The sequence below is a fragment of the Papaver somniferum genome, unplaced genomic scaffold, assembly GCF_003573695.1.
Source record: "Papaver somniferum cultivar HN1 unplaced genomic scaffold, ASM357369v1 unplaced-scaffold_139, whole genome shotgun sequence".
Classification (NCBI taxonomy): Eukaryota; Viridiplantae; Streptophyta; class Magnoliopsida; order Ranunculales; family Papaveraceae; genus Papaver; species Papaver somniferum.
In genome coordinates, this window is record NW_020623156.1 from 1,245,466 (window position 1) to 1,270,342 (window position 24,877).

Sequence of the window (24,877 nt, forward strand, 5' to 3'; positions counted from 1 at the left end):
GGAAATGAAAAGCTTGGGAACAGACGTCCATGTAGAAGAGGGAGAGATTAGAGAACTAGAAACCCTAATTTTTATTCCTCCTCCTGTACCTCCTCGGAAGGTATACATTTCATTTTTGATTTTTAATTTCAATTATTTTACTCAGTTTTTTTTGTTCAATATCATTTTGTAAGGATTCATTTTTGATTCATGTGTTTTACACTCTCTCAGTTGCAAATTTCTACAGGTTTTTTGATTATCTACTTTTTTTGTTGTTGAATCTTTTAACTTGATTGTTTGTTTGTAAAATGAAACCTTAAATTGGGGATTGGCAATCTATGTTTTACAAAATTAAGATCTTATTATTTTGATGAGTGATTGGATTTTGACAACTTTTCCAAATGATCAAGTTCTTGTTCATGTTTGACTGAACAACTCATCTTATTTCAGAATTTTGTTGTTTTGGTTGATGACTGAGTTTATAGTTCGATACCTTGATTTATCTTGATAAGGAGTTGTGATTTTTTCTAATATTGATGACTACTATTTTATTCATTTAGGCACTGCCTGCAATATATTGTGGGCAAGAGTTTATGCACGAACACGTTCGTTGGAACCATTTCCTGAAGAGATCAGTCAATCAGAACCACACTTGGTGTCTTTCCGTGATAGTGCTATTATTTTATCACCTTATCATGTTAAGGAACATCAATAAGGTTGAGTCTTTTACGAGAGTTGAATATCAATGTAGGACATTGATTAGTGGTATATCTTCATTTATGCAGCTAATTGCAAGACTTCCCCCTCGAGGTCACTCAGTCTACTATCGCGATGGGATTGGGAACATCTCAACATCACACTTGCTCACTAGTAATTCAAATTTTTTTTAAACAGCTTACATGTACTGCACAAATTTCTTACTAAGAAATTGTCTCATTGGATTCTTTAATAAATTACTCTTAACTGGAATTTTCTGCTACAGTCTGAGCTTGAAATTGAGCCACGTTATCCATTGTTTGGTGGATGGAAAGCCACTTTTGTTATTGGGTATGGACTACAATGGGAGGACTTCCTTTTCTTGTCAGCTGATGGCAAGGGTTACCTTAATTTCACTTTCGGATGTCCCCTTGTTAATACCGTGGTTGAAAATTTTACCATGAAGGTACAAAATAATATCATAGTTGTGTTAGACTCTTAATTTTATTATTATTGGTTCCTTTTGTCCATTATCTATTAAGTGATATGGAAATGAAAGATGTACAATTACATGTTTTATATACCAGTTGATTGTATTATACATTATGCATCAGGTGGTGCTTCCCAAGGGATCAAAAGATCTATCAGCTATGGTTCCTTTTCCTGTTGAGCAACATCTCGAGGTATTTCTTCTCTTGCATAGTATTACTGACTTATTGTTTAGAGCAGCTGGAACATTTGTGTATTTTTTTTGACAACACGAGAAATGTACTCACTCGATTACCCATATCTGAAACATTATATCTTTGTGGAATTCTAGCAGACAAGTAACTCGTACCTTGATGTTGTTGGAAAGACAGTGGTGGTTCTTGAGAAGAAAAATTTAGATCCTGGACAGGGTATTCCTTTTCAGGTAATTATCCAACTTATTAAATGGACCAAGGGTCAAAACCTTCAGCTTGTAAAGGTGATGTAGATGTGGTGCCAGTAAAAGTACAGCTTTCTTTTAATTGGTTGTTTGGTACTTTTCTGCGTCAGTTTCCCTAATATTATCCTAGCAAGGATATGTTGATGTTCATAGATTAGATGGTTATATCAATGGGATTCAGGTTGACATCAAGACTCACAATTCCAGATGATGGAACCCTTTGAAATGTGGAGTTCTACTTGTAACTCCGCATGAACCTCTCTCCCGAGGTTGCGTTTTGTACATTCTGGTTACCTTTTGTGGTGCTAGTTTGTGGTCACTTTCAACAATTTAGCGTTTTGCTAATATAATTGTGCCCCCCTGTTATGCAGTAATTATGTTGATCACCATGTCAGTACAAGAGAGCAGATTACTCTTCAAAACACAATGGAAGGTGTCGTCTACTCCACATCACAATTTGGACTGGATGTTTAATATCTAATTCTAATTGCAAGGCATGCCAGATTACATTCTTTAAGTTCCTGCTGTATGTAGACTAAATGCATGTGATTTTCTTTGTATAGAGATATTCGGAGATGGAGATACTTCTCAAATTTGCTCAAACTGAAAGTACTTCACTTTTTCTAACCCATTTGATGATTTTTCTTATCATTTCGTTGTAGTACATGCTTAGTGGAGTTTCTTCCTTCTTACACTTTTATGTTTTCAATTTGTAAGCGAAAGATTACCACCCTTTTCAATCTCAAAACATGGAGCTTGCGACGAATAGGTATGTTCGAGATACATATTTCATACTCTTTGGCCGTTTATCTACTAAATTAGTAAATTACCTAGTTGGTTGGTGCTAAATGCAGTATGAAGTCTACAATATCGAAAATGCAATCTCATCTGCTATAGGTACAGTGAGTGGTAAAGAGGATGATAATATGTCAAGACCTAAGAATCCCCTGTAAATGCTCTAAGTTCGGGTCTCTTTTATGGAATATGTTGTTATAGGTATTTAGATGAAGTATGAAGTTTGCAATGTTAATAAATCTCATTAGCTATTGTTACAATTAATGAATGATGGATGAAAATATGACGAGAACTAGGACTCCCTTGTCAATGCTCTAGTTCTGGTCACCGCTTAGAAGTCTTGTGAAATATGTTGCTGCTGAAATATGATGTATGCACGGAGTCTTCAACATGATGTCATATTTTTGTTTGAACCACTTACAATCTTTAATATGTATGCTAGTATTTGTATTCGTTTCATGGATGTTTGACTTCTCTCAGTTACATCAATTCAGGCTATATAAACTGATTGTATCTATTTGGAAATTGACTAGTCGATATTATGATTCAGATCAGGGATGAGTTCGACGTCGTCGTCGTTTTCCACAAGAAAAAATGTCCTGACAGTGTTTAGGTTCCCTTTCTTCTAAAACTGAAGGATCTTATGTCAAAATGCATGTGTTAAACTACTGAATTAGTCTCCCAGTCTCTTAAAAAAGACAATCTATGTGATTTTAGGTCTGCTAAATCGTGCTTGATCAGTCGAACAAGGATTTATTTTGACCCCCTAATGCTTTAAGGCTTTCACTAATGCATTTCCATCATTCCATTTTAATGCACTCAACTACCAAATTTATATCTAGGCACGCAGATGTCATGGAAGGAGTCCTTGCTGTCTCGGGAGAAAGGTATGGGTAGAATGTTCATTCACCTGTTTTAAGTAATGTCGTAGACTTCTTATTATTACTCTGGCATGCATGTCCATGATCGGAAGGCTGAAAATTAGTGTTTCTTTTTCGTGTGCAGGTCTTAAATATCTCTGGATAGGTTTCACCCACCTCGTTGTAAGTTTTCTAAACCTCAAATGCATATTTTATGTGAACTACTCAGTATGCATACAAGTCCATTTATATTCCTGATGGAAAAAATAGGCAGTACACACGAGTGGCTTGTATCAAGCACCTTGTATCTATATTACTATGTAGTTATAGTAAACATATGTTCTTAGTGCCTTGTGAGTAAAAATGTATTGTGTTGTTGTTGATTTGCACGTTCTTTGTCGTATGTGAACCAGGGACACAACACATGGATGCTCTACTTGATATCATTTATGAAGTATTGGTTAAGTTCATCGTCATCGGAGGAGCTTATCATTTTGTTGTTTAACATGTTGTTTTTAGCTTATTGTCTATTAGTTTAGCATCTTGTTGTTAGAACTTATTAGCTACCTAGCTTGGACATGTTTTGTATTGAGCCAAAATTTCATCTTTTTTGTGTAATTTTAAACCCAATGGATAAAGTGAATGAATGTGGAATTCTCAAGTTTGAGTTTAAATTTGGATTTCATTTGAGTTCCATTTGAATTGACTTTGACTTGACTTTTTTTGAGTTTCATTTGACTTAACTTTGAGTTCCAGTCAGATTATTTCAGATTTAGCCATTCAGGCATTTCAGCAAGTCTGAAGCTATATTTTTTTTATATTATAATTTAAATCTGAGACTCACTGCTAAGGGTCTGTACCTCGTAACCCTTAAAATCCGTCGTTATTTTGAGACCCACGGCTAATGGTCGTACAAAACAGCGGCGCTTTATCAGAGACCCCAACAGAGACGGTTGGAAATGGTCGTATAACTCGTATATATGACTTGTCCTGACGGTCGCGGAACTTCTGTTTTCCACTAGTGGATATCCTCGTTCTTAACTTGGAAAACGGTCAAGATGTGTGTATGGATGTTACAGGCGTCTCCCCCTTCACAGGTGAAGGTACTCGTTTTTCGTTCCAGTCAAAGCTATCTCTAGTGTTGTTTCACGAAAACGCACTAAATACTTGGACAAATGTGTCACACATGGTTATGGCATGGGTGTTCTTGCTTTTTCCACTCTAGGGGAACTTGGAGAGGATACTATATGTTTTTTCAAGCGTTTGAAAAATTGTTTAGTTAGCAACGATGCTAATAGTGGTTTTGGTAGTTTTATTTTTCATAGGCTAGGTATTGCTATTCAAAAAGGGATTGGTGCTCAGCTTGTTGCTATGATGTCAAACTAAGTTTTGCATTTTTATTTTGGATTTACTTAACAAATTCATGCAACTTTGAAGGAATATGGGTTTATTTGAGAAAAATAACAAGAAAAACTCTTCGGTGTAAAATACTCTTTTCTGTAAAAGACAAATCCTTAAAAAGAGACACCTAGAAAGGAAAAAAATTAAAAAAAAATGACTCTTTTCTGCAAGAGATTCTATTTTGTGGCAGTGTAATCGTATCAAGCATGCACAAGACTATTTATTGACTGTACCCATTAGTGGGCCTAATCAGTGCCTTGGACCTAGACAGTTCAGAGCCGTGCTTTGCTGTCGCCTTGGTATCCCACTGTTTGTTGAGAATGGCTTATGCCCTAGTTGCAACAAATCCATGGACATCTTCGGGATCACGCGCTTCATTGTGCTAAGGATGTAGGTCCTAAGTTTCGACATGATATTGCTCGTGATGTTATCGCTGACATTTGTTACAAAGCTGGTGTGCCTGCGGCAAGGAAGTTCCTCTTGGTTTCCTGTCAGATGACGACAAAGATTTGAAGCCTGCCGATATTCTCGTGCTCAACTGGGAGAATGGACAAGATGTTTTCATGGATGTCACATGTGTATCACCCTTCACCGGCGAAGGTATTAGATCTTTTGTTCCGGGAAAAACTATATTAATTTTTATTATTTATCATATTCTGCATTTACTATTTTTACCCTTCATTTGTTACATATTTATTTAAATATATTTGCACCCCTCTTAATCTCCTTTCCTTTCCCATTTTCTGTTCGATCTAAAACCAGAAAGTCAGAATCACTACCCGACCACCAATTAACCCTTTTGAAAGACATGTGCCAAAGACAATCCGCAAGATATCTTCTCTTAGAGAAATAACAAGTGCCTTTCTTTTGTTTTTTGTTATAGGGAAAGCCAAAAATACTATGGGGAAAGCTGACTTCAGGCTATGTAAATTAACTTGCAGTCAATAAGGGTGGAAATAAAGAAAATAACATTTAATCCCAGCCACCGTATCATTGTTGTTCTCTTCCACCACCACCTTCAACAAGATTAGCCTTCGTTACTCCAAGATCTCTCTGCAAAATAAAATTCAGCCTCAAAAAATTCATCATACCCCCTCCGTAATTGATTGAAACACTTATCTTCATTTATGATTCGAAATGAAAATAAACCAACAAGAAATCTCAATTCTACCGGGCAAAAGAAAAAGAAAAACAATCCCAAATCTACCGACCGGAATAAGATAGAAAAAAATGATACTCACAGACTTTTACCTCGAGACCAAAAGTCAGCTTTCCCCATTAAAATTCAGCTTTCCTATCATAAAAATCTTTCTTTTTGTTTTTGTTTTCTTTTCGTTTTCTATGGTATCCTTGGATCATTGGTAGTCACAGGGAATTAGCCAAGGTTGCTAATAGGGGAGATCGGTTTATTTGGGGTGTACCAAAATACAAATAAAATAAAACAACATTTTCCTTAGGATTGGTACACCCCCAAGAAAATTGGTACCCATTAGCATCCTTGGAATTAGCGACCTTGGGGGCGCTTGACTTAACTATGATGTTTAGGAGTGTATCCCACGACCTGCCTTTAGGGCGCTTGACTTAACTACGACGTTTAGGAGTGTATTCCAGGACCTGCCTCGAAGTTAATATGCCTCCGGAGGTACCGAATAGACCGACATTAGTTCGAAAGTACCGCACTTGATTTTTCAACGCTGGGGTAGTGCTGTTTCGAGTTTCACCCATTAGTCTACGCTAGCTTCATAAGTAAAGTGGAATTAGCAGTTTAATTGCAATAAAGCTAAGAATTGAAGCTGGCTCTTCAACTATCGATCAATACCGTATTTTCTTTTCAGTGTACTGATAAAAAGCTTAGCTAATTGGGGGCCATCGGAATTAATTGGGGGCCATGCATTAGAGGATAAAAAAGATCACCAGAACCTAATTTGGGTCATTCCTTATAAAAATATTTTTAAATGGCTAAAATGCCCATAAATGATTAGAGTTAAAATTTAATTAATTAGTGATAATCTTACTTAATTAGAGTTTAATTATTTTTTTTCAGATTTTTTGTCTGCAATTTTTAGTCTAACTTTTTTTTGCCCGGATAGTATGAAAAATCTTCAAGGTATTAAAAAATTTCATTGACGACCCTCAACAGTCGTTAATGTTTAGACTGTTTAAGTGACGACTCTAAACTGTCGAAGATTCATTAATGGCGGAAATGTATGACAGTTTTGGGTGGTCATAAAAATGATCAATTCCCTGAAGACCCTCTGGAAGGGTTGTTACTGTTTTGGTTACGCATTTGACGACTTAAACAGTCTTTAATGTTTTAGAAATGTCGTTATAGACTGTCGTTAATCTGTAAAAAGAGTCGTTAGTGTATGACAGTTTAGAATCGTTATTGTTTTGATCATGATGTATATGACGACCCTAAATTGTCGTTAATATCGGTGAAGGGTCGTTAATGAGGGTCGTTACTTGGAAAAAAACTATTAATCAAGGATAAAATAATATATTCATCTTCCAATTTTTACACCCCTGAAAAATTTGGGGGACAAATAAAATTCCATGGCCCCCAATTAGAAACCATGGCCCCCAATTAAGCTAGGATAAAAAGCCCTCTTTTTTCTACTGATCGCCGTGGGCCATATATAACAAACTGTTTGGGATACCCCAAAACGATGAATATTATTGCCCATGCATAATTAGCAGAGGGATAATCAAATTAAGCTTATGTTGGTTCAGTATTATGAAATGTTATTGTTAAAGTCTGCGGACATCCAACTCAAAACCAATTGACAATTTATGGAGCGTCCCTATCATATATTATATTTAAGTTGATTATGGGTATATTAACAATGCAGAACTATTTTATTTTTATTTTTGATCAGAAGAGAAGATTTTATTAAGGACGAGAGAATATATAGTAGTCTACAAAAGATAGACCAGAACAAAACAAAATAAAATCGAAAAAACATCAGGAGAGTCTCCCATTGTGAAACAGAGTTTGAGAAGTTCAGGTGAACTCTCTTACCACACGTTGTTGCCCAAGAAAGCACAAGGGACTTTACATCAGTTGCTAAGTCTTGATCTGTCTTAAACTGATAACGTTCTTCAAAGGTTATGGAATTTCTTTCTCTCCACGACACCCAAATAACGGCTGCCGGAATGAGATCCCACACCACCCTACCAGAGTTTGATAGCTTACTATGATGCCATGTATGCGCAAAAGATGACAGCTTCTCCGGAAACACCCACGCCCAATGATTGTTTGGAGTCATAGCATTCCAAATATAATTTGCAACCTTGCAGTGTAGCAATAAATACAGGAGTTAAAAATGTCCATACCTTTATGATTTAGCATCTCTATAGAATTCAATTTTTCGTGTACAACACACCAAAGTAGGAAACTGACATTAGGTGGAATACCATCTCCCCAAACAAATAGATGTGGGAAGTTTTCGATACCAGCAGCAACAGTGAAAGTCTTGTAAAGAGACTTGACTGTAAAGCAACCTGAGTGATGCAAAACCCATCTTCTCGTATCTGGCAGGTTGTCTGTTGTAGGAGGGTTGCTGCCTATGATGTTAAGCATGTCTGCAAACCGAGAAATCTCTACACTATTCATAGCCCTTTTGAAGTTAAATTTCCAAGACCCATCTTGAGAGATATGATCAGCCAAATTTCCAAACCTCAAATTATCCAACTTATAAAAAAGATTAAATTTTTTTGCAAGAGCAGTATTACCAACCCATTTGTCGTGCCAGAATGATATTAACTCCTCAGAATGAATGCACGGGGAAGAATTATTATTGACCAGCTCACTTGCCTCGGCAATTGCCCTCCAGCAACGCGGGGCTATTGTCCTTCCACAGTTACCATCAAAAGTTAATTTAGAGATATAGAATGATTTAACTAATAAAGCAGAGGGATACTCTAATTCGATCATGCATAATGAACTACTTATTAATAGATGATGAACCTAACAAAGAATCATCTAAGCTCATTCTCTAATAGAATTCGTATCCTAATGGCAGCAATACATTCATTCTCTAACAGTGAGTGTATGTCGCTGATAATCATAGCAATACTACTTGTTGGTAATATTGTATGCATAATATATGTCGCTTGTTTAAAGTTAATTCAATTCTTGGAAGTGAAAAACGATTTGTATAACGGGCATACACCTTAATATGGATCATACATTTAGGTGCCCGCAATGAATCCAATCTTAGCTCCCTAAAGAAATCTGAGTCAGAAAAATATTTTAAAGGTCCTTTTTTTACCCAACCGAATCAATATCTTGTAGGTTGTCTTCCACGTATTTGGACGGCAATAAAATCTTGTTTTATTTTTTGCTATCGTTGTTATGAAATGTTCAGAGATGAATAAAGAAATCACCTTATAAAAATGCCTTGTGATCAACATCTCCACAAGGACTAAGGATCAGCTTTGAATCTGATTAAGTTGACCACATAATTTAAGAGATACAAATTATTTATTTATACATTTAGTGATATATCATGCAAAACGAGCTTCTAGTTCTGACTAAGTGATCCCTACTAAACAAAAAATCCACAACGATTCTCTAATAGAATTCTTATTCGAATATTCGAAGGGTTAATACATTCCTTCTCTAACAGCCGGTAATACCTTCTTAATTAATGTTTTTGGATGATGATTCATTCGATCAACTCCAAATATGAATAAACAGTATATATATACATACGGAAGTCAATGGTATACGATCATCGATTTGATTAAAATAGCTAGCCATTCTACTTGAAAGATGCTCCTCAAGGAAAGTATGACGAATTATATTTATATGCTATTTGCCGTGTTTGACTTGACAAAACACTAGGTAAAAAAAGGGTTGAAAGACAACCAGCTAGCTCAGCAAGACGTGAAGTCCTGTCTTGTTTCTTAACCCTGGGCCAATCAGGCATGCATGATGGTATCGGTGTTGCATACCGCAAAGTACTTGCATATATATGATAACCAGATTCACTACAATTTTAGTCGAGAAAATATGCGCCAAATGCGACCAACAAAACGTTAGATGTTAATGCATGTCTTCATTATCTTAACTTGGAGAAGCCATGGAAATGAAAAAGAATAGGGACAATCAAAGTTAGTTGAGAAACATAAATCAGAAAATAGTTGAAAAACATAAACCAGAAAATAATTAAAAAAAAATCATATTATAAGTGATAGCTGGTGGAAGTATCTCTGATCGTGACAACCTTGACATTCATAAGCTCATAACATTCTCTGACATATATACGAAGAGACTCAAAACAACCAAATATACAAAAAGAGAATGTTGAGTTCTTCAAAATTAATAACCATGGAAGCAAAATATGTTATAGTTTTCTCGGCTTTAATCTTTTCTCTCTTCATCGGAGGTGAAACGGTTACTACAGGTAATTGGGAACTTTTGAAGGAAAGCATTGGAATTTCAGCAATGCATACTCAACTGTTGCCAAATGATCGAGTTATTATGTACGATAGAGTAGATTTTGGTCAATCAAGAATTTTATTACCAGCAGAAAAATGTAGCAATGCTACTAATCTTAAAGTCGACTGTACTGCTCACTCGGTCGAGTTAAACCTTTTGGATCGAAGTGTCCGTCCACTTACTGTTCTTACCGATACTTGGTGCTCTTCCGGTTCACTAGCATCTGATGGCATGCTAATTCAAAGCGGTGGATCCAACAATGGTGAGCATGCTGTTAGAACTTTTCGGCCGTGCGCTGACTGTGATTGGGTAGAGGATCAAAAATGGCTAGATGTTCCTCGATGGTATGCGTCTAATCAAATTTTGCCAAATGGGGAAGTCATTGTCGTTGGTGGTAGAGGTCAGTTTAATTATGAGTTCATCCCTAAGAGCTCCTTGCAGTCAGATTCTAAAGTCTTTGAACTTCCATTTCTTAAAGAAACCAGTGATGCCGTAGAGAACAATTTATACCCATTTACTCATCTCTCACCTGATGGAAACCTCTTCATCTTTGCAAATACTAAATCAATCTTGTTTGATTATATAAACAATCGAGTTGTTAGGGATGATTATCCAGTCATGCCAGGTGGAGTTTCACGCAATTATCCAAGCACAGGTTCATCTGTACTTCTTCCGCTGAAACTTGGCCTCATCAATAGTATTACCGGTACACCGGATGCTGAGGTCTTCATCTGTGGAGGGACACCACCAACTTCATACATCACTGCGATCAAAGGAACATTTTTACCAGCTGCCAAATCATGCGGACGTTTAGTGATCACAGCAAAACAACCGAACTGGGTTATGGAAGAAATGCCAATGGAAAGAGTCATGGGTGATATGATCCTATTACCAACAGGTGATGTCTTACTTATAAATGGTGCGAAAAAAGGCGCAGCTGGCTGGTATTTAGGTAGGGAACCGGTTCTAAACCCCGTACTTTACCAACCGGAATCGAGTAAATATGAGATTATGGAAGCATCAACGACTCCTCGAATGTATCATTCAACTGCTATTTTGATTACTGATGGTAGAGTATTAGTCGGTGGGAGTAACCCGAATAAGAATTACAACTTCACCGAGATGTTCCCTACTGAATTGAGTGTTGAGGTTTTTTCGCCACCTTACTTAAGTAGCGGTTCTCGACCGCAAATCAGTTGGGTGAAACAAGGAACTGAACTATCTTATAAGCAAGCAATTTCCATTGGTTTTACTTCGGAAAATAATGGGGACGTCCCTCTTTTGGATAAGCTTTTTAATGGAGAGTTAGAGAACGTTTCTGTAACCCTGGTTGCGCCATCATTCAACACACATTCTTTCTCCATGAATCAAAGGATGATGGTGCTGCAAATCAATAAAGTACGTGAACCCTCCAGCGGAAGTTACGTCATTGACTGTTTTGCTCCGGCGACACCTAATGTTGCACCACCCGGCTATTATCTTCTTTTTGTGGTACACAATGGGATTCCTAGTAAGGGAACGTGGATTCACATCAGTTAATACTTTTAAGCGTGAAATCTTGCTAGCTTGCTTTTTATTTTCCGTATATTCTTGATTAAAGTGAGGAATTGATGATTTGGTCGGTTCATCTAGCTGTGTGATCAACTGTTATGTTTATGTAAAAATTAGATCTGCTGTTTATAATGCTTCTTTATCATTTATTCATTTTCATGAACCCGTGTTGTTCGAAGAAAATTACTTGAATAACTTCTAGAATGAATACACGACAGTGCCAAATAAAGTTACACGATAAAGGTAGCCATCCCCTTTATGTACGTCTGCATTGTGGATGACAAATAACATTAAGTTCTGTTTCACTTTCAAAGGTTGTTTGATGAGCTCAGTAAAAATTCAAATTAACCTACTTCATGCGTGTTAAGTGAGCTCCACGACCGGTATTGGCTCACCTTGGTAGGCCATGAACGGAGCTCCAAAATCGATTGTGTAGCTGTACTATAGTAACACTGAAATCCCTCAATCTTGCAGAAAAACTTCCTGTCCCAGCACTGAAATCCAATCCAATCCTGATCTCCCCTGGCTTAATATTTAGCACTTTGGGTATGAGAAAATCCGCTGTTGTGTTCAATCTGGGGTCTAGATTACAAGGTTGAATCTATCTAGGCTTTCCATAGTGGGTGAGGTTGAAACAATCTTCGCATTTGAAAAATCTTTCTCTAGAAGTATTGCTGGCTAAGCAAGAAATTATAAGCATCAATAGTAACCTTATTAAAAGGATGCAGTATAGAATCAGTATGTGATATTTCCTCTCTTCAAAACATTGAAAAGACAGTGAAAGAGGAATCCCGACGCACTTGACATCGAAAGATGGCAACATAGTGAGTTATCTGTTCTTTCAAAACATTTGACAAACAATTATATTCACCCAATAAGACACAGACAGATAAACATAAGAACCTCTAAAGACAAGTCCTATGGACTTGGAAAATTTGTCAGTTTGAGTCCTCCATGGAGCAGGGCGGTAGAGTCCTTGCTGAAAGGCTAGCCAAATCTGCAGCTGCTAATCGGTAAATCATAATAGTGGATGCAGGAGAAAATATTTGATGGGGGTGTTTTTTGAAGGGGGCATGGGGACAAATGATATGTTGACACCTGCATTTGATATTAATGAATTATGTTTCCAAAAATATAAAAGAAGTGTAATTTTGGAAAGAAAATTTGTTTTCTTAATTGGTGCTGGTATTTTTGAAAACAAATTCATTAAAATCAAATGCACGTATCAACATATCATTTGTCCCCCAATGCTCCCTTCGAAAAACAAACACCCCAATCAAAAAATTTCTGGCGGATATAGCGTCTCTTTGCAGAGGCCCCACAAAAAGTGGGTAAAGTGAGCAAAGTTCACTCCAAAAAGTCGCCGCATTGTCCTAATTTTAGACAAAGAAACAGCTGACACTGGATCATTTCTCGGTTCCAAATCTATACTTCAAAAGGGAAACTTGGGGATACGTCCCAAAATCGACTGTCATCTTGGGATATGCCTCAAGATTCCAATTTTCGGTAATATGCCCCAAAATAACGGTTTTCTTCAGGGAACCGTTAAATAGTCAATTTATCGTAATGTGTATGAACTTTCTCTCTAATTTTTTTGATATTTTTTCTGTTTGAATATGTTCCTGAACCTTGTAAAGGTGTTAGTATATAGTATATCCGTTTTTTAGTTCGCATATATAATTCTAAATGTGTGCGATTATTGACTACTTAACAGTTTTGGATGGAATTTTCGATGGCTGGGATATATTACCGAAAACTGGAATCCCGAGGTATATCCCCAAGATGACAGTCATTTTTGGGACATATCCCCAATTATCCCAAAGGAAAACCCGGTCATTAAATGATAATCTCAGTGTATGACTTTATCTTCTTGCCACAGATAATCATCATGTGCCTTGGTGACAGATTTTATGGTATCTGCGGTCGGTTAGACAGTTTCTTCTTTCAGGAAAGCTCAACGATACAGAAAAAACGGTGCCACCGAGCACCCAGCACATAATAAAAACAGCAGAAATAGAAAAGACTGGACAAAACATAAAAAAGAATGGAATAAGGATACAAGGAACTATCTCATAACGAGTCCAATTAATAACAAGGGTTGTTCTATGCATCTGTAGCCCTTGATATTCACTACTGATCAATCCTAGTAAGTACCGAAAATTACTAGTCAGTATATCAACAGGCCACTGAACCAATGAAAAGTTAGAGCTAATGAACCTAAAGGATTTGCTCTTCTCACGTGAAAATGTGAAATTGACACATCGTGTAACACTACACAAGTGGGATATTAACCATTTAACAGTATTTTCCTCCAAAATAAATTTGTTAATTTTTTCCCATCCCCAATAAAGTTAATAAAGTTAGTGAAAATTGGACATCTTCCCAATTTTCCCTTTATTAACATTGTAATTCTACCTTTTTCCTTTATTCATTGAGTTGAGTTGATGTTTTCAATTGTTTTCCATTCTTTTAAATGTAAGTTACATGATAAAAATCGAAAATGATTAAGCTACCGCGGGTCCACTACCGCGATTTATCCCGTGTGAGGGGGGGAGTGGCCCCCATTTCCCAACCTTAGCCCGCTCCCACTATCGCGATTTATCCCGTGTGAGGAGGGGAGTGGCCCCCATTTCCCAACCTTAGCCCGCTACCAACCTAGTGTTAGAATCGTTTCCCTCTCCACCGTTGGATTTGATCCGCGGGATCAACCCTCGGTACGTGTATCATTTCCAGATAAAAATTGGCGAGATGAAGGTGTTGCTCAAAGAAAATTACCTCACATCCATGACACTACCAAATAGAATCATGTCTCCCTATTTTAGGTTGTGGAATGATGTTGATGACGATTATAGGCTCCAAATATAAGCATCCATAGGATGTTTTGATTTTATCACTGTTCAAACAAATGGTGCAAAAGCTTCTTTGTTCATGAATGCTAACCAGATCACCAGTTTGTTAGAGAGGTATCATATCTCATATAAGACAAACTAGAAAGACATATTTTATACGGACTTTAATATCCTCATCGGTAATCTAGCATCCCTCGTTAATAATGTTGTTCTTTGTTGCCAGCTTTGGAATCCATTTGTTTACATGGGAAGGAATATATAGATCTTGTGGGTTTTAATCATGATGTCAGCATGGAACTGAGTAAAACCAAGACTGCACAAAGTAGTTTAATAAATATATATTGATTTATCAACACTTTAATTGAGCAACAAAGTAGTTTAAGTAAGATTAGATATTGGAGTTGTATCTCTTTTTAAAAGAGAAGTTAACAGTGTGGCAGGTAAGTTGGCCAAGAGAGCTAGAGTTCTCAGAGCTAATTTTGATTTCTTAAATGACCTCCCTCAGGAAATTCAATCATGGGTAGATCATGATTATCATGTAAACACTACCTTGAATCAATATAATCCGATCTTTTTGAATCAAAAAAAAAAGACACGGGTAATTGGGGTATATCCAAAATAATTTGAGGATATGCTAATAATACAAAATTGGAATTTAATTAGTAATTCTCACAACACCAATCCATATAATTTATGTTATTCCTAATTTACCTCCATTAATCATACTTAATAGTTAATTTTGTTTAGTTAAGTTAATAGATTAGATAATAACTCACAGTTATAACTTTTTGTGGATCAAACACCCGTAAATCATGATATTTATGAGCATGAAGATTTGTGTGAAGAACCAACTCATGAAAGTAAACACGCTCACCATACAAGTACTCCAAATATTTAGGTATAGGTATTAATGTCATGAAATTTGATTATTTTTTTCATTGAATTCTCCATTGTTACGTCTGAAAAAACTTAGTGTCTGTATAGTGAGAGTATGAATACATGCTGGTATGTATCTAATCAGCATCGCATCCATACTCTTACCATACCAACAAACAATAACCCCCAAATTTAAATGTTTGGCTTGCGTTGTGTATAGAGAAATAACCAAGCCGGCAGTTCGGAAAATGTATAGAAAATTGGTATTTACAAATTATACTATAAACATTGAAATTTCTTTTTATCGAGCATGCAAGCATATGTTTCAAGTTGGCTAGGAACTTAATTTTTTCAGCTTGAATATCAGTATTGTTGTATCCATCTCGAGCATGTCGGCAAGTTTGTTTCGGCATAATTCTAAAAGAGCATAAACAATACCAACACAAAGTACTGGCATGGTCTTCAAACATGTTTCCATGCCGGCATATGTGCATATACGAAATTATAGAAACTACAGTCATGAACATCGGCATGGCGTTCATACTATTAGCAGTGCCTCTAGGAGATGCTGGAAGTGTATTCATCATGAATACAGTGTCGGTAGTAATTGGAATTAAAAAAATTCAGTTGCAATTTGTTTTTCTTATTTTAAAGCATTACCTTCTTGAATGACCAAAGAATGCAAGGTTAAGTTTTAGTGAAAATATTAAGGGTCGCGCGGACAGGTACCCTCAAGAACAAATTATGACGTAGAAACCTTCTATGGGAAGATCTTAAGTGAGCACCCCTCCTTAATTAATGTGCAATGGAGGTCGCTAAATTAGGCAATGGACCTTTTAAATTATCTATAGATCCCATCCAGGTAAGTAGCAAAAAAAAAAAAGAACACTTTAAATAAAGTTGCATGTCACTACCTTCTCAACGAAACCATGGGTTTTAATTAATTTAATGGGTAGTTTAGTATTTTCATTCCAAAAGCACCCATTACGAAGATTTTAAGGATGGGAATACTGATCCATATCCCCTAATAAATCTAAATATACCACAAGTGTGCGTCCCAAATAAAGTGGCTCAATTAATTTTGTTGTGGAATTCCTTGCCGACTCTTTAACTCTACGGACCAATAGGATCAAATTTTGGGGTGAAAACATGACCCGGGCATCAAATTTCATACTCTCTCTGTTCCATTTTAGGTGACGTTTTGAGAGTCTTCACACAGATTAAGAAATGGAGAAATATGAAAATTTTCCATCTATGTCCTCGAAAAAAGTATTCTAACATTAATTGATATTAGTGCATTTAAAAAAATAATTTATAATTCTAAGACAAAATATTAGGGTATTGTTGATAATTCTGGGTGAAAACATGAAAACTATCAAGAGTAACGTGGAACAAATGATAACCCAAATACTCATCGTAAATGTTATGGAGGGGGTATTAATTAAAAATTAGATTTTCTTTTCCTTTGTTTGACCACTCCTTTCACCCTTACTATTTTGCTTTGTGTGAGACTCAGAAACATAAAGAGGATGCTAAGTGTCCCTATGAATACAATTAAAAAGCAACCCCTTAACAAGTCTGGACGAACTATTTTGCTTCTCTCTTCTCTGTCGAGACGTGGGAACACACTATTTTTGTGTGGGACTCGGAAACATCAAGAGGATGCTAAGTGTCCCTACGAATACATTTAAAAAGCAACCCCTTAACAAGTCTGAACGAAAATCTGCTATGAACTTTCTTCGACCCATGCATGGAGGCTATCAGATTTGGGCAGTCCAGGAAAGCAGAAAAGTAAATCCAGAAAAGGTTCATAAAAGCCATTCACCCCAAAATCTACTACCCCTCGTTTTCAATTTAATTGATGTTTTAAAAAAAAATTGTGTTCCAAAATAGATGAGAGTTTAAGTATTTTTTCCAAATTCTTACGAATTTATCCTGCTTTGGAATCACAACATCATATTAATTCTCATTGTAATCATCAAATAAGGTAATTAATTCAATTTTTATATATATTCCATGGAGGATATGGGTGGTCGAGATCCCATGTCCCCTTCTTCCATGTGCCCTCGTGTCTCTCCTATAATGTATCGACACGTGTATCTTATTTACTTCCCATATTTTCTACAGTTTGAAGATTTTGTTATTTTAAGAAACAATAGCGGAAAAATAAAATACTTTCCTTTGTTGGCGCTAAGAGAATCAAATTCCTTCTCAATATTATTTTTTTTAACAAGTTCATCTTTTCTTAATTGTATGATATGGATCAGTGAGTTGCAGTACGTTAACAAAATAAACCCAAGCATAAAATAAAATTTGATTTGATTTTTGTATTTTGTCGAAGGTATTAGTAGTAGTCCATCATTCATGTAGAATAAAATTTTGATGATGTTGTTTTAGAAAATGATACGATTACCCCATCTACCTCAGCTTACTGGGCATGGAGTATTAAAACATGATCGTAACGAACATGGGATATTAAGAGATAATCCTTCAAACTCATGCTTGCGATCATCAACTAGCCTTCAAACCAAGTGGGATTGATATTCACTCCTTCCCTTATCCAAACATTACTGGAATTTGTGCTTTGCTTATTCTCGAGCGAATTGATTTATCACTGCATTTGACTCTTAATTAGAATTAGCATCTAAAGAAATTCTGAAATCTATGTTCTTACCAAAATCCAGCTTGCGTTGTGCTTGACGATCATTTGGCACATGAATAGTTTTTATTTTTAATCGTTCATGATTTATGAACTGTGTTGATTTTTCCTTTCAACAGAAAACATTGCTGATTAACAAGTAGATATTAGGTTCAGATTTGGTTTAACGCCAATAAAGGAAAGTGATTATCTTTCGGCTTTCATTTCTCAAAATAATGAGATTTTCTAACAGTAAGAATTATGGGAAGTAAAGAAGAGACGCGTGTCGATACATTATAGGAAGGTACATGAGGGCACAAGGAAGAAGGGGACATGGGATCTGGACCTGGAGGATATATACTCCATCTTTGTTAATTCTTTACTAAAAATTAGGTGTTTTAAACTTTTAAGAAGGTAATTAATATGGGTGAATTTGGAAAAAAAATTACTCTCTTTGATATTTCTTAATTTACTTGAAAAACTCTACAACATCAACTAAAACGGAGCGGAGAGAGTATTTAAAATCTACTTTTACAATTCATAAAGAGCATGATTGTGTGGGGATACTATTTAAAAATCTTTTAGAAATCCTGAAGAAGCTGATTGGGCAAAGAGCATGGATGTTACTGAAGTTTGCATCAATAGTGATTCCAAGAATGTTGTTAGATATTTGAAGAATAACCAATACCAGATTAGCTAGTTTTGTAATACAATCTTGGATGATTGTTTTTTTGTTTCACTTACAGTTCTATTAGGTATGTAGTAAGAGCAAGTCATATGGTGGAAGAGTTCCATCTTCTATCTTCCACGCCACCTCAGCATTTGGAATTGTAGATGGAAGTACAAGTGTAGTGGTGGAACAACAAAAACGCTAATCAAAATAACGTTTTATGCTAATAAGAATAGTGCTAGAAAAACGCAATTCAGAATAGCGCTTATTGCTATTAAGATTATTGTTTTTTTTTCTCGGCCATTAGATTTTCAAGGGCGCGTTTTAAATCTACGGATTAAAAATAAAGCGTTATTCTGAATAACGTTTTACGCTATTCAAATCAACATTGGACGCTAACAACTTTCACATGCGTAAGCCCACACATGTATAGTGAATTAACGTTATTCGGAATGACGTAGTTGTTGTTATGGGATAGATCCCCAAACCAATTAGTGAAAATGGGATAGATTTCCAATTTTTCCTTTCCTTGGGGAAATTGGGAATCTATCCCATTTTTACTAATTGGTTTGGGGATCAATCCCATAACGTAAAAAATTAAGGAATCTATCCTAGAGAGAGAAAAAAACTGTTAAGCGGTTAATATCCCACATGTGTGGGCTTACACATGCGACATATGAACGTTTTTGCCCTCACTGGTTCGATGATCGACACTTCACCTAGAATTACACGTGTTTGGGATCCGACGATTTTGAGTTAATGCTTTATGAAATGGGTTGTCTTCTCTGTAGAGAAAACAGATCGAGACAAACATTAGTAGGGGTTTAGTCCACTAGTGAGTTTGGGGGAGTTTAATGTATTTTGAATCTTGAGGATTTTGAGGGAGTGTAAGAGAGTGTGTGGAGTTTGAGAGAGTTTGGTGTTTTGAGTGTGGGGAGTTTGAGAGACTCTCCAGAAATCTCTACTTTTTTGAGAGATTTGGAGTGAGGAAAAAATACACTATAAACTCCCTAGAACTCCCCCAAAAACACCAACTCCCTAGCATTCTAATTTTAACAACTAACAGGGAGTTTGAGAGTTTCTTTAAAACTCCCCTACGACTAACAGGGTTTTCTAGGGAGTTTGGGAGACTCTTCTAAACTCTCCCACAACTAACAAAGATTTCGAGAGACTCCTTTGAACTCCCCCACGACTAATAGGAAAAAACCAAACTACACCCAACTCCCCCAACTCCCTTGAGGACTAACACCCCGTAGGTTTCAAATGAGAAAAAACTTTGCAGAGAGTAATCGAGAACCAGGAGAAAGAAAAAAGTAAATAGAGTGAAATAGTGATAGATCTAGTACAAGGATGTGTTTTTAGAGATGATTATGTGGTTTTAAAGGAAGAACAACTCTAATATACATACGTTGCCTTTGTTTTACTTCAAAGTTGCGAAGGCTTCTCAAATCCAGATTATAGTGCTTCAAAACATGTAAGTTCTTCAAACCCAGTTGTGGTTGTTGTTGTATCTCACATCTAGTAGGTTAATTTTTCTTTAATTGCAATTTTGAATTTAGGGTTTATGTAAAAATGGGTTTATCATAGTTCGATCCTTCAATTCTTAATTTGATGGACAGAACGTATATTAGATATCACTGGACATGTGTTGTCTTTTCTATTGGACCCAACTAGCTTTGTTGATGATCAATCAAGTAATTAGGAAAGATGTGATTCTTTTTATACGGAGATGGACACCACTGTCACTGTTCACTAATGTATCGAAATTAAGGTTTATTTAAAATACATTTTAGTTTATGATATTTGGGGATTTTTTTGTTGAAATAATCATTGAATTACTATTAATTTTTGTTTCAGGAAAGTGATTGAAAGGAATTTTAGGCTAACTGTTCTAAATCAGATTTCCGGGATTGAAGCTGGTAAAGCATTGTATGTGTTGAATGTATTTGCAAATGATATTAGCTTTGATGGGTTTATTGAACACGTAAGGAGTAGGTTGAATTTTTCTACGGACTACAAAATTGAAATACTCTGGCACTGTAACTTACTACTTGATACATGCGATTTCTTTGAAATGCTTAAATGTGCTGAGCAAGATGAGGATGGATTTGTTATGTTAGATTTGTGTATAAATGGTGGTGAAGATGCTGATATGGATGGTGGTGGTGGGGTTCATATGGAAACAAGTTGTGTAACTGATCCTAGATTTAGAAAGAAGATGACACCAAAGAAGAAATGTGTCTCTAAGCCAAATATGACACCTAGAAGAAGTCCAAGACTGCAAAAGAAGTCGAAGAAGCAAGAGAAGTTAAAGAAAAAGCTACCTACAAGACTGGATTTTGAAGATGGAACTATGAATGAAGTTGAAGTTCAAGTCTGTAAGCTAAATATGATACCTAGAAGGAGTCCAAGACTGCAAGAGAAGTTAACGAAAAAGAGACCTACAAGACTGCATTTTGAAGATGAAGCTCTGAATGAAGTTGAAGTTCAAGTTACGCAGGCTAGTATGGCTGATAACCAAGGAGTAGTAGATGTGAATGAAAGTGAAGCATCCACACATGCAGATAAATTGGAAGTCACACGTGATGACGAAGAAGATCAACCAGTAAAACTCCCAAATATAGCTGTAGATGAGTGTAACCCGGATGATAATTTTGAATTTGAGTATGAATCAAGTGATGATGAAATTAAAGGGAGGGAGAAAAATGTTGAAGGGTATGAGACTGATGATGATGGGAATTTTCCTTATGATTATGCAGATGCAGATGTAGAAGTTGAAGAAGATGATGAGGGAAATAGAACTGATGATGGTGAGTCCAATGGTGATGTTCTTGGAAATGATGATGTGTCTGCAAGTAATGATGTTCCTGCAAACGGTGATGTACCTTCAAATGGTAATATGCCTGCAAATGTTGATATACCTGCAAATGGTGATATTCCTGCAAATGGTTATGTGCCTACAGATGGAGATACCCCTGAAGTGCCTTGGACTGAAGATATGGAAGCTGAGTGGCAATTTTATTTTGGTGGTACAAATGCTGAGGACCGGTAGATTTGTCTATGCTTGAAGAAGCAATTCCTGAACCTACTCCTGGTGTGTTGATGAAGGGGATGATTTTTCCAGATAGAGATGCTTTCACATATCATCTTAGGTACTATGAAGTGAAGACGAAGAACAGTTTTAAGTACAAGAAGCTTGACTTTGAAAGAGTTGTCGCTGAATGTATGAATAAAGACAATCAAGGTTGTAAGTGGGAAGTTACTACAAGGAAAATACCAGAAGAGGCCACCTTCAGCATCAGAAAAGTTGGTGAAGTGATGAGTGCCAAATAATGTATATATTTATCCCTTTTTGTTGGCATTTAACTCATCTTTTGTGCAGTAATTCTACATTTTATCCCATATTCTGTATTTTCATTGTTTTCAAGAATAAATATTTTTCTTACTTAATTTTGCATTTTTAGGTAATAAATAAAGTCTGGATGACTTGCGGAGAGGAATAGAGCAGAAAAGTGGTGGAAGCCAAAAGGAATCACACAAGGATGCCGCGAAGAATGTTGCGCACAAGACCAAAAGGCTAGAAATGGGCTCAAGAAGGAAGAATTTGTTCTTAAAGAAGACATGGGCTCAGAATTATCCCAAGCCCAATCTCCAACCCAAGCCTGTTTCCACTCTTAGCCGTCAGATCAACCCACAGATGCATCCAATGGTCGCTTCAACGCCGGTACATCAAGCTGGAAGGTCCTACTTCACACCACAACACCTAGTTCTAATCTGAGACATTGGTTTAGATGTATTATGCATCTAACGGTCTCTCAATACATGCCCCCATACCACCGTTGGATCCACCTACCATCTTCACATCCAACGCATCTCCTCGCTAGACATCAAAGTTCGATGAACCCGCCTCACACCGAAATAACCCTAGGATATATAAGCCAAAAACAAGAGAAACCCTAACATTTTCTTTCCTTCTTCTCTTTCATTCCCACCAACTCCACCGTACCACCTTCTCCTTCACCTGCAACCGCCGTACTTCCACCATCTCCACCATGTCCGCCACCACCTACTCTGCCACCACCAAACCACCAACTCCACCGAACATCACCATCACTTACCCCTTCCTTCTAGCTACTTATTCCATCAATCCCTCACGTTTCTTTCTTGAAACCCTAGGCGTGAGAAATTGGTGAATTAGGTAAGCCTAGAGAGAAATTGAAGGCATGGGAAGGAGCACAGAGATAAAAAGAAGGATGGGTCGACATCAATTTGAAGATTAGGTGAGTAATTTTAGGATTTTCAAAACCCTAATTTCAAAATTAGGGTTCATAAAAATTGGGTATTTTCTGCTATAAATAGAGAGTGAGGTGTGTGTATGGAGGGGTGTTCTTGGACTAGCCAAGTAACCACCCAATTTGGGTTAGGTTCACTTCTAATTTCTAATTTCAAATTCCAAGTCCAATTTCTATTTCAGTTACAATTAAGTTTGTTTTAATGTCAATTTCAATTCCAACAGTTCAATTTAGGTTTTAATTTTGTGTTTAGAAAGTTTAATTTTGATTTAATTTTCAACTGTTAGTGCAATTAGGTTTATGTTAGTTTAATTTTAATGTTTGGTAATTTCTAGTTCCATGCTTGGTTATGTTTAATTCCAGTTCATGTTTCATTTCAGTCCATGTGATTTTGTTTTAAATGTCTAGTCCATGTTCTATTGTCTTGTGTAATTCATGTTAAGTATGTTCACTGTTAGTGGTGGAAGTTTAGGTTATAATTCTTGTAAATCGAGCTAATTGAGAAATGGAGGAATTTAGTGCTCATTAGCAAGCTTCTTCTCCTTCTATTCCATTTATGTATGCCCTGGAACAAGGCAGGCTAGAACCTCCACCTAGCTCCATTAGGGACAAGGATTTAACCAAAAACAGCCACTGCCTAACATTTTTTCCTGCTCTTCTTTGTTATCTATCTGTTTTTGTGGCTTCTTATCACTGTTTTTATAGCTGTTTTGTGTGAATGTTAGGCTAAAGCCTTTGAAGCATTGTGTTGATTGAGCAGTGGGGAGAAACTAGTGCTCACTAGTGACTGTGAGCAAACTGGTTCTCTTCCCACTCTAGTAGTATGCCTAGGCTCACCTTCACCATTTCACCTTCACCATCTCCACCGCCCTTGGCTAAAACAGCCTTGGTTTGTTCCATTTCCTCCATTGTTTCCTTGTTACTTTTGTTTTCCTCCACTGTCATTGATGTTCTTTGTTTTGTTTTCTTTGCTATTTTGTTAGTCTTCTTTACTTCATTGTCTTTGCTTCTTTACATTTTATTTATTGCATTGTCTTTGCTCCTGCTACTTCAACTACTCCTTGTTCTGCTGCTGCTACTACTTGCATTGTTGTGTTGCTGCTGTGCATTGCTTGTGCTGCTGCTGTGCACTGCTTTCTTTCCCCTGCTGTGCAGTACTGCTGCTGCTGCTGCTTTCTTTTCCCTGCTGCTGCTGCTGCTTTGTTTCAACTTCTCCTGCTGCTGCTCCAGCTTGCTTCTCTTGTCCTGTGCTACAGCCACTGCTGCTGCTGCAACTGAGTTTGGCTCACAGCACAAGCCAGTTCAGCCCACAGTTAACTCAAAAGGTTTAGTTATTCTTAGAACCAAAGGCTAAAAGCCCAGGTTCAAAGCCTAGCTCAAGCTAAAGGCTCAAGGCCCAGCTCATCATTAGGTTACCAAGCCCAGTTCTCAGTCATTACAAAGGCCCAGGTCACTTTTAAAGTAAGAGCCTGATTCAATCAAAGCCTGAACTCAATTAAAGGCCCAGTCCAATTCAGGTTTAAGGCAAAAGCCTAATTCAGAGACCAAAGCCCAAGTTCACAGTTCATCATTCAAAGGCCCAAGTCCTAAAGCACTTCATCATTACAAACAAACCCACTAAGCCCAAAGCACAATTAGAAGCCCAATAGAAATTTAGAGCCCAAATAGCTAGAAACTCCAAACACTCCCAATCTCTGTGGATCGACCCGTACTTGCACGAGCTACAACCGACGACCGTGCACTTGCGGTATTACTGTAGGCCCGTTTTCATTACGCTCATATTTTCACACTCCTTCGGGCCCACCAAGTTTTTGGCGCCGTTGCCGGGGACCATTTTGCATTTAAATATAATATCTTTGGACCTACCAAGTTTTTGGCGCCGTTGCCGGGGATTGGTGC

The 24,877-nt window shown here is 36.8% G+C and overlaps 1 protein-coding gene and 1 non-coding gene across 2 annotated transcripts; one reads left to right on the forward strand and one right to left on the reverse strand.

Annotated features, from left to right (window-relative positions):
- The first annotated feature begins 9,954 nt into the window (after positions 1-9,954).
- Positions 9,955-11,816, forward strand: LOC113335150 (aldehyde oxidase GLOX1-like). Its single transcript, XM_026581280.1, has one exon. It carries the CDS (start codon positions 9,965-9,967, stop codon positions 11,639-11,641), a length of 1,677 nt encoding a protein of 558 aa, XP_026437065.1. The 5' UTR covers positions 9,955-9,964; the 3' UTR covers positions 11,642-11,816.
- Positions 11,817-16,084: 4,268 nt separating this feature from the next.
- On the reverse strand, positions 16,085-16,248 carry LOC113335345. The gene has a single exon (XR_003353291.1). It is a non-coding gene; the product is annotated as a U1 spliceosomal RNA (small nuclear RNA).
- Positions 16,249-24,877: the final 8,629 nt, after the last annotated feature.